Source organism: Epinephelus moara, chromosome 9 (assembly GCF_006386435.1).
Source record: "Epinephelus moara isolate mb chromosome 9, YSFRI_EMoa_1.0, whole genome shotgun sequence".
Classification (NCBI taxonomy): Eukaryota; Metazoa; Chordata; class Actinopteri; order Perciformes; family Serranidae; genus Epinephelus; species Epinephelus moara.
This window is the reverse complement of record NC_065514.1, coordinates 29900883-29917650: the sequence shown is the minus strand read 5'-3', so window position 1 is coordinate 29917650 and position 16768 is coordinate 29900883. Positions and strand designations below refer to the sequence as shown.

At 40.0% G+C, this 16768-nt stretch overlaps 1 protein-coding gene across 9 annotated transcripts in view; it reads left to right on the top strand.

The window, feature by feature from the left end:
* Nucleotides 1–11788, top strand: part of fcho2 (FCH and mu domain containing endocytic adaptor 2) — a 56325-nt gene extending 44537 nt beyond the window's left edge. For 3 of the 9 annotated variants that reach the window (XM_050052639.1, XM_050052640.1, XM_050052641.1), the window contains 11 exons: nucleotides 1207–1322; nucleotides 1422–1551; nucleotides 1715–1798; nucleotides 2086–2145; nucleotides 2713–2824; nucleotides 4627–4782; nucleotides 5550–5682; nucleotides 7561–7760; nucleotides 7847–7911; nucleotides 8029–8193; nucleotides 8288–11788. In XM_050052639.1, coding sequence (XP_049908596.1) covers nucleotides 1207–1322; nucleotides 1422–1551; nucleotides 1715–1798; nucleotides 2086–2145; nucleotides 2713–2824; nucleotides 4627–4782; nucleotides 5550–5682; nucleotides 7561–7760; nucleotides 7847–7911; nucleotides 8029–8193; nucleotides 8288–8310 — 1244 coding nt within the window. In that variant the 3' untranslated portion in view covers nucleotides 8311–11788. Of the gene's footprint in view, nucleotides 1–265; nucleotides 776–1206; nucleotides 1323–1421; nucleotides 1552–1714; nucleotides 1799–2085; nucleotides 2146–2712; nucleotides 2825–4626; nucleotides 4783–5549; nucleotides 5683–7560; nucleotides 7761–7846; nucleotides 7912–8028; nucleotides 8194–8287 lie in introns of all 9 variants that reach the window. The other 6 variants (XM_050052634.1, XM_050052636.1, XM_050052635.1 and 3 more) reach the window with 5 other exon arrangements.
* The last annotated feature ends 4980 nt before the right edge of the window (nucleotides 11789–16768 follow it).

Below are 16768 nucleotides of genomic sequence, written 5' to 3'. Positions count from 1 at the left end.
AGCCAGGGCAACCATACTACTGTACTGGCAACCAGTATCCCAGTATCCAACAGACAGGCATTCTAATCCAATTGATACTGGTAGAAAGTTTTTTTTCTGTTCAAGGGAGAGGCAGTGAAGCATTTGTGTCTTGACACTGTGATGATAAGTTGCTGCTAGGTGTCACTGGTAATTTGCTTGTGGTACTAAATGTCTGACTAGTTTACCTTTTATACTTTGCATTTGTCGTTTGAATCGCCTCTGTCAATCACATCACCCCCTTCAGCTGACACGGTGATGCAACGGGAGCGCTCTCCTCCCCTGGCAGAGAGCCAACAATCCAAAGATGTCTCCTCTTTCTCCTCGTCCGCATCCTCTCCCTGGGACTCACCAGAAAACCCTTTCCAAGCACTCAAGCCCGTACCAGCGAGGGCCCAGAGTGCCCCCATCACCCTGCCGACCGAGCCAATTGACCCCATCAAAAGCCCGGCTGCTGCCAGCCCTCCAAAGAGCGTTGACGCCTTCTCCTCCGTGTCCTGGTCCCAGAGCCAGTGGATCGCCTTCAGTGATAATTTCGTTCCAGCTCGCCGTCAGGGCTTGGGGTCATCTGTGAAGGAGCTCCAGAGGCCTCCGTCAGGCTCTAGCAGGTCAAGTCGCTTCCTCTCTGATGACTCTGGTGACGCCGACTGCAAAGCGCCAGGCAGCAAAGAAGACGGCAACCCCTGTTTCTCTGATGGCTTCTCTGGGATTACAGATAGGCCGATGGCAGCAGCTCCATCAAGTAAACTATTTAATGGTAACATTGTAACTGATGCTAGAGACGTGTCTTTTGCCTGAGGTTTGGAGTTTTACTTTTGAATTTTGTTTTATTTTAACTAAGTTCTCGTGTTGTGCATTTGTTTCATAGTTGACAGTTGCATATTTTTAATGTTTTCTGTTGTTTTTTTCATTGTTTTATTTTACAGACATGCTTATCTAACACACTGCCTGGTTTGCAACATGTTTGTCTTTGAGTTTCGTTTTGTGAAATTAATTTTGTTATGTGTTTTACTTGCTTCCTGTAATGATTTGTAAACATGTTTTGCTGTTATGGTTTAGAGGTCATTATGCATGATGGTTTTGCATCTACTTGAACTCTGCACATTGTGCACATGTTTGTTTGTACCTGATTCCCCTGCTGTTTAATGGTCACTAACTAGTAAACCTTACATGTGTTTCTCTGTATAGTGCCAGTGCCAAACCGACCGACGACCCCACTGACAGCTGGAGCCCTGGTGCCCCCACCACGACCCTCCTCCAGGCCCAAACTCCCCACTGGAAAACTTACAGGAATCAATGAGATTGTGAGTAATTACAACATTATGTGCACCACAGCATTGATCGTTGTTAATATAACATTCTAATGTTGCACTACCATCCTAATTATGGCTCCTTTCACTCAGGTTCGGCCGTTCAGCCCACCCAAGACCTCTAACGCCAGCCCTCCTCCTGCCGCACCACTTGCCCGGGCAGAGAGTTCCTCCTCCTTGTCCTCGAATGCCTCACTCAGTGCCGGCAACACCCCCACTGTTGGTGAGCTTCCTCCATGTGTAGAGATACTCCCTTTTCTTGGCACTATTTCTTCTCCTTTTCCTCAGCTTCTCACCTACCTGCCACATACTTTTTTGTCTCTGCAACACAATGTGCTGTTTTCCTCTCCTCTCACTCCTTCCTTCCTTGACTGCTCTCCTTACAGGAGCTGAGCACACCTTTGCCCTTCCCCTCTCCTCCCCAGAGCCAGAGCTGCTCTCCCTCTCTCCTTTCTTTCTACTAAGCCAGAGTGAGTCTGCCTCTCCAAACTTGTTTCCCCAAGAGAAACTCCTTTCTGTGGTGCTTGCAATCATCATCTTTATTCTGCATTCATTCCACCGATGCTAAGACTGTCATCATCAGGGCCTGTTAGCTCCTCATTCATCTCTGTGCAGTCATATCAGCCTTGTCAGCCTGGGGCTCACCTGCCACCATCACACATTTAGGACTTATAACTGTGCTCAGAATCATCTCTGTTCACATTTGGGTTTGTTTATCTCCTCCTTTCTTCTTTATGCCTTTTAATTTGGCGTAAAGAGGATGATGTGTTCATAGCGAAGCTGCCTACCTTTGAGAAGCGGTGTGAAACACCAGCAGGTATGGTTGAAGTTCATACAAGAGGACTCTCCTCTAACTAAAACTAACACCAGTCAGTATGATGGGCTGGACGGACAACTGGATGTCTTGCTTTGCAGTGATTGCATTTCTCTGTCTTGTGTGCTCTCCATATTCACCTTTTTAGCCTGTTTCCCACATCTGTTTCACCGTCAACAGCATCAACTCCCTAACATGATAAAGATGTAACTGTTAAAATAATTAAGTATTTAAATTGACTGAATTGACTTGAGTTTTAATATGCTCTCTCTGAGGTTGTTCTGTCCCTCTAATAGTACTTAATATTTAACTAAAGCAGCTGTAGCACGATGAACTCTAAAAACATACCTTATTTCTGTTTATTTGAAAAATAACAGAATGTACTGGTTTGCAATGTATGAATGACTGACTCCATGAAATGCAATAATATGAATATTGAGAATGATATTTAGCATCTTTGCATGATGAAACCTTCCTAATTGTGATGTGAGCTTTGGACACTGCTGTTGTGAAAGTCTGACCTGCAGCTGAGTCAACAGACCTCAAACTCCGTGCTTTTCTCATTCTCAGGGACGTCTCGCGGTCCAAGCCCTGTGACCCTGGCATCCCAAGATGCTTTGCCCATTGCCGTGGCCTTCACAGAATCAGTTAATGCTTACTTCAAAGGAGCTGATCCTACTAAGTGAGTCTCACATGACCTTCTGCTGCTCAAAGGCCCCGACATGGACCTGCACGCATACACATTTTTGTCCATATTTGAACTTTAACTACAACACATATTAGTTCTAGGGTACACGTTGTCTGGTCCCCTCGCCCAGTGTGCTCCACACCCAGACCTTTTGGTTGTGCAGTTAGCAGAGTGTACCTCCCTCTCGCTCTGCATGTGTGGAATGTTTTGCGTTAGTCTGACACCATTCTTTCAGAGTGGATAACCTACATGGAGCAGATTATAGTCTGGGGCAGAGAAAACATACAGCCTTTTATTGGTTAACTGCTGTTAAATTGCTGCTGTGCAGAAGGCTTATTTTTGCAGGGATTAGTAAATGGAACATTTCATAAGCAATGCAGCGGAGACACGGTGCGAGGTTGAGACCCGCTGTGGGCCGTTACCACCACAGCCTAGGCTAACCCCAACTGAGGGAAGAAACTGGGTTTATATTAGACTATAGAAGCATACAGATGTTTATTAAGAAAAGTGGAAAGGGAGATGTCTTACTCTTGGGACCTAAAGCCAGTGTGTTCAATATCCACTTTAAAAAGTGCCTCGGTTTAAAGCCGGCCCTACCCATTCTGCGAAATAAACAGTTGTTAGGGCTACATGGCCCTACAAACTGAGTATTTTTTAGAGGCACTTCAAACCGAGTATTGTGAGAAACCATCAGCAGGATGGCCGCACAGACAACAAAAGAAACCCACAAATGTCTTTCCTTTTTATTCGGCTAGTATGATGTTATCTAGGTAGCTAAATAGCTAGCTAGGTAATGGTACAATGTTATTGCTGATTGGTGCATGATAGTCCTGTTCCACTTGTTACCGCTCCTCTAACGTCACTGCAGACTGGCAGGGTTAGAGGCTTATATTAGCCTACAGAGCACTGCTATTTGCCTGGTAATTAAGCAGTGTTCTTTTTTATTTGATGACTAATTTGATCGATTGATAGTGTGAAACAAATGGTGAGTGTCCTGAGAACTGCAAAAGGCTGCCTGTAGCCCACACAAGAGAAATGAGTGTTTCCCAGCAACACTCCCTGCATCTGTTCACAGACACGCCAGCATACTGATGACATATCAGGTTCTTGAATGGTTGTCCCTTTCACAGGGGAGGTTATTAACCAGTACCCCAAGTAACTCTGTTGTGAGGGGCATGGTGGCATTTGAAAAAGAGGGGTAGCGGTAAAAACATGAAATGGTATTAGGCCTAAATAAGTAATTTACTGTCCCCTTCAAAATCAAGCACTCCCAGGATTCTGTGGTTAAAAAAAAATCACTTTTTGTGGTTGTATTTGAAATGATAAGTTGAACAAAATTAATGAACAAGACAAGAACAAAAGTCAGCACAAATTGGAATAACTATCTTCACAAGCTGTTCTCCAACAGTTTGCCAGCACTGCCCATGAAGTTAAATAAATCAGTGGATTAGTAGGCTTAAGTATGATCCATTGTTAGACCAAATATGTTCAGTGTAGCTCTGTAGTGAGTTATAATGGTAAAAAGTTAACTGTAAAAATTGTTTTTCACACAAAAAATCCTTTTCCTATTTTTTATCTTTGCTTATTTGATAAAATAGAATATATGTGGGTTTTGGACTGCTGGTCAGACAAAACAAGTAATCAAAGGAGGTAAAGTTAGCGGTCGAGAAATATCGATGGCCATCTTTCACAGTTTTCTGACATTTGATTAAAGAAACTGTTATTGATGAATCGGGGGGAAAATCATTAGATAATACATACTACATAATTCACAGTCAAATGACTTTATTCCACAGGTGTATTGTGAAGATCACAGGAGACATGACCTTGTCATTCCCCATGGGTATCATCAAGGTCTTCACCACCAACCCCTCCCCGGCTGTGCTCACATTCAAACTGAAGAACACCAGCAGGTTGGAGCAGATCCTACCCAACCAACAGCTACTATACAGGTGAGGTGCTCAGAAATATACAAACGGTCTGGTTTGCAAGTGAAGAACTTTGACAAGTTATCAGCTCGTCAGCTCTGCAGAGTCGTGGTTAAGTGAAAGAGGGATTTGGACGCGATGGTTTGAGTGAGAAACGAGGAAATGTAGTCTGCGTCAGCGAGAGGAAATTCAATTAGTAATCTGACATAAACCTATCATTAAGCTGTCAGGGAAGTATTTTCCACCAGACTTTAACAGCCAGGTTCTCAACAGCCCATGTCTCTTCTGAAATACTTCACGCTCTGAAATAGCAAAGAACAGCAAACTTCATAAAACAGCTGCTTCACTTAACGTACATTATTTTACCTCTCACCTCTTTAGTCTCAGTCAGTGGCGTTTGATGTATGTATTAGCTCATGAAGTGCAAGTTTCAATATGTCACTAAATGTGTTGGTTCTATTTTAAAACTGAGGGTTTTTAAAACAAATTGTATGTGACGAGTTCACATCCTTTCTTAAAAAAAAGTTAGTAAAGTGACATCTTTTTTAATTTTTCTTGCTCTTCTTCTTCCTTTCGGTTATTCCAAGACCACATGGTTGGACTAATTGAATCAAATGGAATTCATGATTTAGTAGCTGGTTGGATTTAACAGGGTCATTTTTTCCAAGCTATTGGAGCTTTGCACACAAAGCCAGGAAGAGCAATGAATAATTGAGCCTCCGATTATGCCTTGTGCATGAGTGAGTGTGTGTGTGTTTATATATCTTTCTGACTGTTTGTCTTTCATCTAGTGATCCTTCCCAAAGTGACTCAAATTCCAAGGACTTCTGGTTCAACATGCAAGCGCTGACGTCCTACCTCAGAAAAGCCTCAGAACAGAACCCTGCAGCTTCCTACTATAATGTGGACATCCTAAAATACCAGGTCAGTCAGCCAACGGCGAACCTAGAATGTGATCCAGATAAAATAACTGTAGTTAAAGAATGCTCTCTAAAAACATATTTTTCCAAGTGCTTCATGCTCCAGACAAGACTTGGAAAGAAGCAGAAAAGAAGATGAGGGAAGGAGAGAGAACAGAGCGGAAATATACACAGTGCAGGATGTATTTTTTAAGAGAAATGTGCTGCTTTTGATAGCCATGTTCCAAAGTTAAAGAGAGCGGTATTTTCATAGTGTTGTTTGTCAGAAATCTACTTGATCCTCCAGCCCAAAGCAACCTCAGTCTGTAATATTCTTAGAATATTCAAATAGTTTTATCCTTGTTTTCTGTGCCTGACACACAGCCACACAATCTCTCTGGACCACTTGGGAACTGAATTAATCTGTGGTCACTAATTTGCTTTATAATTGAATTTACTACTTGAAAACCATGTTATAGTCTTGTTTAAACCTCAGCTGCATTCTGTAGGCCTGGTCTTAATGTTCTGTAGCCTCACACGCAAAATGCCACCGCTGGATGACATCATCTTTAAAACAAACCAAAAAAAGCCTGTTTTATATGTTAGAATTTGCTTAATTACATTATTCCATTAGTTTATATTTTATTTAATCATGCATAAAAGTCATATTGTGAAAGCTTGACTTATAAAATCCAAGTTGTTAGCACCATACATGCTATACAGACTACAGGCTCTCACCCAGGATAAAAATCCACCAATCAGAGAACGCCAGCAATACAATATAAAAATAGAAAGAAACCTAATAGTCACATAACTCCAAACCCATTATTGCTATGAAGGATTTTAAAGTATTGTGACTGTTAGGGACTTTTTATTTACATTGCCTTTAGTGTTTTTTTTTAGTGTAAATTTACTATGTAGGTTACAGTTGGAAGAGCTCGATATCATGTTTGTCTTTATGTTGAAAGAGCTCATTGAGGGGTTAAATATTTCATAAAGTGATTCTTCAGCTGGTTCGGCCACACTGTCATCATGCATCAAGCCTTGGCCCTCCACATGGCTCTCAACCTCACAAACCACTAAAGGCCGGCCTGCCACCCCATAATCAGGCTCTGCTTTTTATGATTTCTCTTGACAAATAAATCGTTGTTTCAGTTTAGCAGTGGTGGATCAAAAAAAACAACTAAGAATATAATGAAATATAAGCTCATCGAGGTGTAAAACAAACACACGGAGTCAGCTGCCAATTCATGAACTTTGCACTTGCATTTGTTCCTTGAACACAGCAAACAAAACTAAAGCTGTTAGTGTAAAAACGATATGCTGAAATTTTTATGCCAGCCTTACACCAAATGACTTTGCAAGTAATTCACAAAATTCCAATGTCATGATTAAATTATGAGAGTTTTACCACAGTTGCTGCGCTCAGTCCCACCTGTCTTAAGTCAATTTTTTTCTTGACGTTCTGACAAAATCAAACATGTTTAATATTATTTTAAGTTTCTGGTCTCGGCTCATGTAAATACTAAAATTCATTGACGAGAGCATTGTCAACAAAAAACAGCTGGAAGCAGCGAACCAGGTGGACAGTAAACATGGAGGGGACTCTGGGGAAGCAGTAGAAATGTAATATTTTCCACCAGGAGCAGGATTGGAAATAATCTCAAAAGGAATCTAGCTGTAGTCTTGCAAATAGTAAACCAGCAAGATCCCCAGTCTATGCTAAATCTTATAGTCTGTGACTAAGAACTCACATTGGCTTTAGATGCCAGAGTGTGTCAGACATAAGTCTTTTAGAAAGTCTTCTAGTGTATGGTCATCCAACATGGTCTCACGTAGTCTCATTGCAGCTGAGGATATTAGGAACACCACTCAGCAGCTTTGTCATTCCTGCTGTGTTCAGGTGCAGTCTGACGGGATCCATTCCACTCCTCTCAACCTGGCCATATACTGGAAGTGTACACCGAGTGCATCAGAACTGCGGGTAGACTACCGCTACAACCCGGAGTCCATGGCCATCCCTGGTCCGCTTTCCAACGTGCAGATCTTAGTGCCTGTTGATGGAGGAGTCACCGGCATGCAGTCTCTGCCCAACTCCATCTGGTAAGACGTGGTGCTTGCTATATCAACAAGTGAAACATTTTTATCTTAGTTCAACAGAAGTAGCTCATTTCTTTGTCTTGTTTTAGGAATTCCGAGCAGAATAAGTGTCTGTGGAAGCTGAGTGACATCTCGGAAAAGTCTGAAAATGAAGGTATCTTTTTCTCTGTTAACAATCAGAGACAGTTTGTTCGAAATGCTGTAAAGAATGTGCATGGTGAGAAGGGTCAGTTGCTGGTCATTGAGTGTATTTGTTTGTGTTTGACCCCAGGCGCTGGGACCCTGAGGGCCAAGTTTGAACTGTCAGACGGTCCATCAAGCCCCTCCACTCTAGCAGTACAGTTTATGAATGAGGGGAGCACCCTGTCAGGAGTGGACATGGAGCTGCAGGGAACTGGATACAGACTTTCTCTCAGCAAGAAGAGATTTGCCACAGGTATGTGGTACGCTAGATCATCCATACATATGTGATACTGGTATATTTAATGCATCACTAACTCAAACGGCTCATCTTTTCTTCTTCTCTGCAGGACGTTATATGGCAGATTGCTGAGGTGACCCACCACTCTGGTTTCAAGAATAAAAAAAATCTCTTAACACAAAAGCAACTTTGCAAGGCTTCCTGAACCTCTGGATCCATCTGAGCTTTTGCCCGGGAGGCGAGAATCTCACTACAATAAAACAGCACTGAGTACTGAACACTGTTAAAAAGAAAAAAGAATAAAAGAAAACTAAGATGAGCTTTCAGGAAATGTGTAGATATGAAGTCTAATAATGCTTTCTGATCAATTCACTTTTGTATAGAAACAATTTATGGATTAGATATAAATCTATATTGTATTTGAAATCATAAAAAAAAGAAAAAATAGTGCACTAACAATCTTTCAGATGCTCTTCTTCCTCTTATATTCATTTTTCAAGAGCCTATAAGGAATATAAAACAAAACCATGTCCGCATGGAAGAGAGGAAAAGGTTTCTCCCTCCAAACTGTAAATATTAACACTGATTATTCTGCTCGACCAGCTCTGACTCATCACTCAAATCAGTTTTGTTTACTGATCTTTTCTTCTTCTACAATTTGTCTTTTTTCATCGTGTGCAATGAAGCAATGAAGGTAGAATCTGTCTTCAGCAGTACTCACACACTTATGGCACAAGCTTGATCTCTTAAGATAACATTGAAGTGCTTTCAAACAAATGCAAAAAAAAATCTGACCTCAGTGCCTCTTCTTATACTGTGGATCAATAAGGCAAAAAAAAAAAAAGAACGTCAATGTTTTACCCAAATTTGGGTTTCTAGATTTAAGCTACATTTCTCTGTGGTAAAATGCACAGTTTCTTAAACAATCACCCCTAATGGGGTTTGTGATCAGTGTAGTCTTTCTAAAATTGAACTTTTTCCCTTGTAAATTCCCCTTTCAGTCATGGCTTGTATTTTTTTTTACTTACATTTTTAAGCCTTTAATTTTTATACTTTATAAGAAAAAAATATCAGCAATCTTTACTGTAAAACATTGTGTCAAATGTTGGATACTTTAAAAAAAATCAAGGGACATTACCCCAAATTTAACTTGTAGCCTTTTTTTAACTGGCAGTGTTTTCTTAATCACACTTTTGTGCCCTATTAATGGAGAAATGTGCCTGAATCTAACTTTTCTCTAAACTTCTAACCCATTTTTTTGTATACTACAGCACAGTCAATGAGAATAGCACCAACAATGTGCCAGTTGTGTTTTTTACGCCTTTTTATTTGGATGCTGAAGGGAAAATGTCTCCTCTTTTTCAAACCAGACTGTCTTCCACAAATGAATGAGTCATGTTTGCCTTCTGTGATTTGAATTTGATCACCAAACTCTTTTATATCTTGTCTTTTTCCCTCATGCGTCGGTTGACATTAACTTCTTGAATACTCACTGTGCAGTAGACGATGTAAGTGAGCAGTAGCACAATAAGGCCAAATTAATGATCCAAATGCCTTACCGCAACTACTCGACACTGAGTAATCCAGTGTTGCTGACTGTGGTTAAATATTGTGACACAGAACTGCCATTGCCCTGTGATGGATTACTGACCTGTCCTGCCTCTCTCCCGGTGCATGCTGGGATAAGCCTCTTGCAACTATGAACAGCACAAATGGGTATAGAAAATGGATGGGTGGATGGAAAATTGCCACGTTTGACTCTTGGTGCTTCATTCTTGTCTTTTACTAATGAAGGCTGCTGCTGTAGAGGCTGTTGTACTTCTCCATGGAGTATTTTTATGTTTTTCATTGACCTCAACCATGTAATGATCCTCAAAGAGTTAGTTTGGTATTTTTCAACCTGGACCACATTATCCCAGGTTTTGGGGTCTCAGTGACTAATGGGAGCAACCTTTTGAAACTGGTCCAGTATTGAGCTAGAACACTACAGCTGACTGCGGCAAAACAGGTTGCAATGTAACTACCAAAAGCATGTTTGCACGATCAATTTACGTCCACCAAAAATGCTTGCTTTTGCCACTGACAGGCTCAGGTCGTTATTCTGTAAGGTAAGGATCCCTACAGAGGTCGACCTTTTTGCTAAAGAGGAAGATCCTTTTTGTTTAACTAGAAATGGCCCAGAAATCGCCATCATCAAACCCACCAGTCTCCATTTAAATAAACAGTATTTAAAGCGTGTATGTAAGCACCATATTTTCACACCTCACTGGGTGAATTAAGGGTTTATTTCGATCAATCCAGAGTTTTTGATTGTTGGAAGTATGGAAAGACCAGCCAAGACGGTTTTGTGATTTTATTTTGTTTTTGATGACTTTGAATGAAGTGTGTTTTACGATAAAATCACTGTTTAAAAGAGTTTTGGGGGTCGGCAATAGAAATTTTAGGGCTGTTGCTGGTTAAACAAAAAGGTCTGCCTCTGTAGGGATCCTTTCCATAATGTTGTCAGCCTCCTAAAATAACTGTCTAAGCCTGTCAAAACAAACACATAGTGGAAGTACATTGACAGTGCGAGTTTCAAAAACTGTGTATCTCATTAGTCACTTAGAAACAAAGCATGGAGAAAAAAAGGGGTCCAGGTTGAAAAATATCAAACTTACCCTTTAAATTGGTTAACATGCTGGTATGTGACTTGTCTGGAGATGCATCTAGTTGTGTGGAAGCTGTGATTGAAATTTGATGAAACTTTTTGGGGCAGGAGTAACCCTAACCTGTTTCATACACTGTGCATCATGTTGCCAACTGACCTCTCAGATAAGATTTTAGAGAATAACTTTTCACATCAGGCTTATTTTTTACTGTCCGCTGTGCTATAGAACATTGTAATTTGTGAGCTGACTGGTTCGTTGGTGATTTAAACTCATATCCATACTTGATTCATCCAGTGTCGTATGTGGAAACTGATCGTGTATTTGTTTTTCATTCATCATATCTGGCCGGGATGATTATCACCAGATTTTAATGTTTTTAATGTTTTGTATGATTCTGGTTTAAGACTCAAGCCTTTGATAATGACCTAGAAATTAATCCTAAATGGATAATCGAAATGTCCATTTGTGTCTGTTGAAGCTAATTTTGTATCTCACTCTGAACTATAATCAGCCAAATGTTTGAAGGTCTTTTAAACAATTGAGTTTACATAAAATCCTGAAATTGTAGCACCAGACATTTGTACAGAGAGAAACCAACATGTCACTTTGTGTTTTCTCTTAATGAATTATATCAGCGGTTTTGATCAGATGAGGCGAATGCATTAAAAAACAGACACAGGTTCTGTAATTGTATTCAGTAAAGCAAGCTGGTTCTTGCTGTCCCTACAAAACTCACACAAAATAAACTTACAAGGCTCCTTTCTTCCCGTCACTTTCACATCCTTTCTGTCTTTGTATGTTGTATTAAACAGAGTTTAAAGAGAGCAAAACTGTGTAAATGATTCTCATAAATTGTACATTTTTACCAATATCTCAGCCACTTTTTGTCTCTACTTTATGATTTCTCATCGTGCCTGTATTAAATGTGTAATATATGAATATATACAAATATATTAAAATGACTAAGTGTGTTCTGTGTGGTTTCTTTTAGCCTCATGAGGATAAAATAGGAGCTTTAATCATGTTATTTTCTTTTTGTAAAATTTGAATGGTCCCGGAGACTTGGACTAGCACAAAGGTTAAGTACAGATATTCATGTTACCTAGTCAATGTAGACTAATGACTTTAGTGATCCCTTAGCACCATCAGGTCAGAATATTAATTCATCCAACATTCCCATCAGCCTCAGTTTTATCTCTTTTTATGTGCTAATTAGCAAAGGTTAGCGCTTCGACCATGTGATGTTAGTTTTTAGCTTAAAGCACCGCTGCTACTATGTAAACCGGCAGCCTTGTTAACACCAGCAAGGGTGTGGGTTTTGTTACATGTATGGGGAGACACACATGAAACGGGGTTGGGTGTCCTGCCCCAGGAAATTTTGAGTGTCAAACACTTAATTTCCTGCACTCTGGTGAGTTTTTATGCACCAATTTTCTGCAGCCATTTAAGGTGGAAATGTCTTATAATTCTTAAAAATAAAAGTCCTCTGCTACTTTCATGTTGTTATTGGTTGGGGGGTGGGCAAATGTATACATGTTTTAAATATTGAGGAGACATGTCCCCCACCCTAAACCTACACCTATGAACAACAGATTTAAAGTATAAATAGTAATTATGGACACTATTGGAGCATTTTTTAAGTACAGTGAGTTAAAGATTGTTGGTCACGTTCAGACTGCCTATGTTTTTTTTCAACAATATAAAAACAGTGAAAGCTGCTTGAGAATAAGCAAATATACCAATGCTTGAACTTCATAGAAACACAAATCTGTGAAATAAGGAGCACAGTTTTTCTCCGAAAGAGGCCATGATTCATGTTGAAGAAAATGGGTAGAGGGATGGCTGCAATTAGATATTGTAGGACCTATTTACCAGGATGCTTGATTAAACAATTAATGCAAGCCTTAGTCCTATCTCAGTTTGATTACTGCACAGTCACATGGTCCAACACATCAGAAAATAATCTTAATGGGCTACAGATAGCTCAAAACAAAGCTGCTTGTATAGTGCTCAACTGCTCATACAGAACTAGAGTATGTGAGATGCTTAATAAGTTGAATTGGTTACCAGTTAAAAGTAGGTTACACTACTCTCTTGTTAGTTTTGTTAGAAATATAGTAACAGCAAACACGTCAGTCATCAGAGAAGAGATTTCTGCTACCTGCTTATAAGACAGGGGCCAGACAGAGAACACTGCACTACAATGGTAGCATGGAATTCTTTACCACATTTTTTGGTTAATGAAACAAGTAAGATGGCCTTTAAAATCAAATTGAAATTGTATTTGTTTACACAAGGTGTTACATGAATTTTTTTCTTTTATTCTTTTAAAAGAGGCTATGTACCTTTTCTTTTGGACCTCATAAGTACGTAAGGGTTCTCAGACTATGAGTTGATCAGAATATAACCAACTTAAATCAAATAATGATTTTCATTTCCTCTTTTTATTGAATATTTTTGTTTGTGTTGTATGCTGTATGAATGCATGCTTGTATGTCTAAAAATGATATGCAATTTGTAATTTTGACCACAGGAAGAACAGCACTCGTCTGTGTACGAGATAGCTGATTGTGGATCAATAAACATTTCAGTTCAATTCAGTTCATTTCAATTCAGTTCAGATCAATTCAATTCGATTCAATTCGATTTCCACCCACTGATTGTATAACAATAATGGACATAGCAACCATGATGTCAAAGATTTGTTTGTGGACTCCTGTTTTAAAGCCTTGAGTTTGGTATATTGGCTGTCACCATCTTGGGTTTTTGGATCCAGAAGTGACCATATTTGGACGAGAGGGTGGAGCTGTGTTGGAGCCAAAAGAGAGCTTTGTAGGTGGGCCCCCATTCATTCCTATGAAATTTACATGGATCTTCTGCATTGTGGGGCCCATAGAACAAGCACACTAGCCACTCAGCTAACTTCAATGGAGATAAAAAATAATAGTAATAATAATAAGAAGAAAAGAAAAGAAAGAATTTAAACTTGCAGCTGAAATGTTATTGGAACAAATGGATCAAAATGTGATAGTGAAATAAGTCATTTTGCTGGGGTGATGAGGTGCAAAAAAATGTATCCACTGATTTTAAAGACATCTTTTCCACAATGTAAGTCTATGGGAAAAAGTATTTTGGGCTCCAAAACCCCACGCTGTTCCTGAGAGTTTCCACAAGCTGCAGACAGTCTGTCAGTCAAAGAGGCCCACCCTAAATTATGCATCATTTGAAGCCTCGATAAAATTTAAACAGGTGAGTTATATAAAAATTCACCTCTTTATGTCCACCGTTAGACTGGGCATTTTCACAGGGGGGTCTATGAGAACTGACTCTCTCTTGGAGTCAGCAACAAGTGGCCATTAGAGGAACTGAAGGTTTTGGCACCTCTACATTAGCTTCATTTTCAGCCCTCTGCTTCTTTGCAATGTTGGGCCACCATGGGATGCACAATAAGTCCAATCAATAGGTCATGATGACATGTTAACGTGTCAGTTCTCTTAAAAGCACATAAAAAAATAGTGTATTTCTCTCTAACCCATAGAGCTACAGTTGCCTATTTTTCCATTTAGACAGTTTGTAAGTGACTAGGTGAGCTTTAGAGACTATTGTATAGAGTTCACTGCAGTCAGTGCATCCAAAAGCAAACAAAGAAAGACATCTGAAAGACTTAAATTTGTGCTGAGTGGAAAGGTTGAAACATCACACTGAAATTACCTGCATTACCTGATGTAGCAGTCAGGGACAGAAGAAAAAAAAGTCATCTTGAGGTGAATTGACAATTTAAAACCCTCTAAATTCCCCCAAAACATACAGATGTTACTGATGAAATGTTGTATGTTGACAAGTCAGAACTTGAGATACAAAAGAACAACAGTAAATCTATTGTAAGTGTTTTAAAATGACTTTAATCCATACATGCAAGACGATAGGACATGAAAACAAATCTTGAAGACACCAGTCCACACGTGTTACTAATGTACTGTTTGCACTGAGAGAGCCTCATGTGGTGCTGTGCAGAGGAGGATATATGCATGACTGTGCGTACACGCTCAGCACTACATCAACACCTTGTGCATATTTATACACTCAGTCATGCCTTGTGTCCCTCTGCCTCAAGACCTCCTCCTTGCTGTTTGAAATACACTGTCTGAGCTGCCTCCTCACAGCCACATGTGTGAGCCATCAGTGTTGACTTCTCCCTGTCCGCCTCACTCAGGCGGAGAGGAAGAGATCTTAGAGTCTCTTGTGTATGATCTTATTCAGACAGGCCAAAGTGAGATATGTGAGCTGAAGTCATTTCCAAAAACATTGTTGGTCCATATGTAGACTCTTGTGTGTGGACAGGCGTTTTATACAACTTGACCGGATCTGTGAATTTGAGTTTATGGACTGTACAGGTAGCAGGGGAGACACTGAAAGAGCTTAAAGTAATCATTCAACATGATTTGCTTTCCTGCAAAGAGTTAGATGAGAAGATTGATACCACTCTCAGACATGAAAGTGATATTAGTCTTCTCATTTAACTCCTAAAATGTTGAAAAATTAAGACTGAGAAAAATGTGGGTTCTGGGATGACTGGGTTATGTGCAGGACTATTTCTTGAGCATCTAGCTATCAGTAAGTGGGTTTCCATTCACCTGTTTTCATGTGCATTTTCAATTTGCATGTGGCCTGGGTGGAAATGTCAAAAACTCAGAAAAAAAATATCACAACAAAGTTTCAACGCTTGGGGCAGATGGAAAAGTTAGTGTATCAATAAAAGGTGAATGCGACCAAGTGCAGTGGCACCCATGACTGAAGAGTTGGCACCACCTACTGCTAATTTGCATTTTCTTTTGCTGACTTTCCAAAAAATTTGGTTAAGATTTGCATGGCATTTGGATGGTAACCCAACTAATGCGAGGGTGCCAACCGCTGTATAGTAAAGATGGATGACATGACAGCTCCCCAAAAGTGAAGCCAAAACATCTCAATCACCCCCCTGGTGGCTGGCTGCAGTATAGGTCTTAAACCCTGCCACCTCCATGTTAGCAGACAGGACATCTACTTGGAGTACATGTCAAATAAATTGCTTCCAAAGATGATTGAGTTGTCATTTTAGGTAGTTCTTATCACGCTGATACATGTTCAAGTGTTCATTTTTCTTAACCCTCATAACCCCCAACAAGAAGTGAATAACCATATTTCCCAAAATGTTTTTAAAGAATAGTCTGCCACATAACTCCCTCATAAAACAGAGAATGGTTGTACACTTTGGTTTTTGTTGTTATGTATTAAACAAACAAGATATAATATCCTTATTAGTCTGCTTTAGAGGTTCTGGTATAGGCTTATCAACTTAGAACTGGGAGAGGCTAGCTGTTTCAACATTTAGAATAGAATAGAATAGAATCTTTATTGTCAATGTATGAGTACAACGAAATTAAGTGCATTTCTGGTCTTGTGCTAAGCTAAGGCAGCCGAATGCAGCTACATTTAGCATAGACCTACGAAGGTGGGATCAATCTTCTCCTCTAACTCTTGACAAGAAAGCAAATAACCGTATTTTCCAAAATGTTGAACTATTCCTTTAAAACAGGAACTTCTAGGTTCTGGGATGGTTGCGCGGCCTGTGTCTGGTATCGATTGAGAGAGTCTGAACGTCAGAATCAGCTCCGTGAAACAGTCGGAGCAGAGGGAGCATTTAGTCTTTGTTGTCCACCATCACAGTTATGTTTGTCCAAAGGCCCACTGGAGCCATAGACTTGAGTTATTCTACAATCCAGAGAGCGAGCCCCACATCAGTAACATTTATGGACAATTTAGAATTGATGTGCCCATTTGATCTCCCTCTTCACCACGAGGAAAACCATCTGAACAAACACGGATGGTGTAAGTTTATTGCATTAATGTGGATTCTTCTCTTCTGTTTCTCTTGCTCGCTCAAAAACCCAGACGACCTCTGT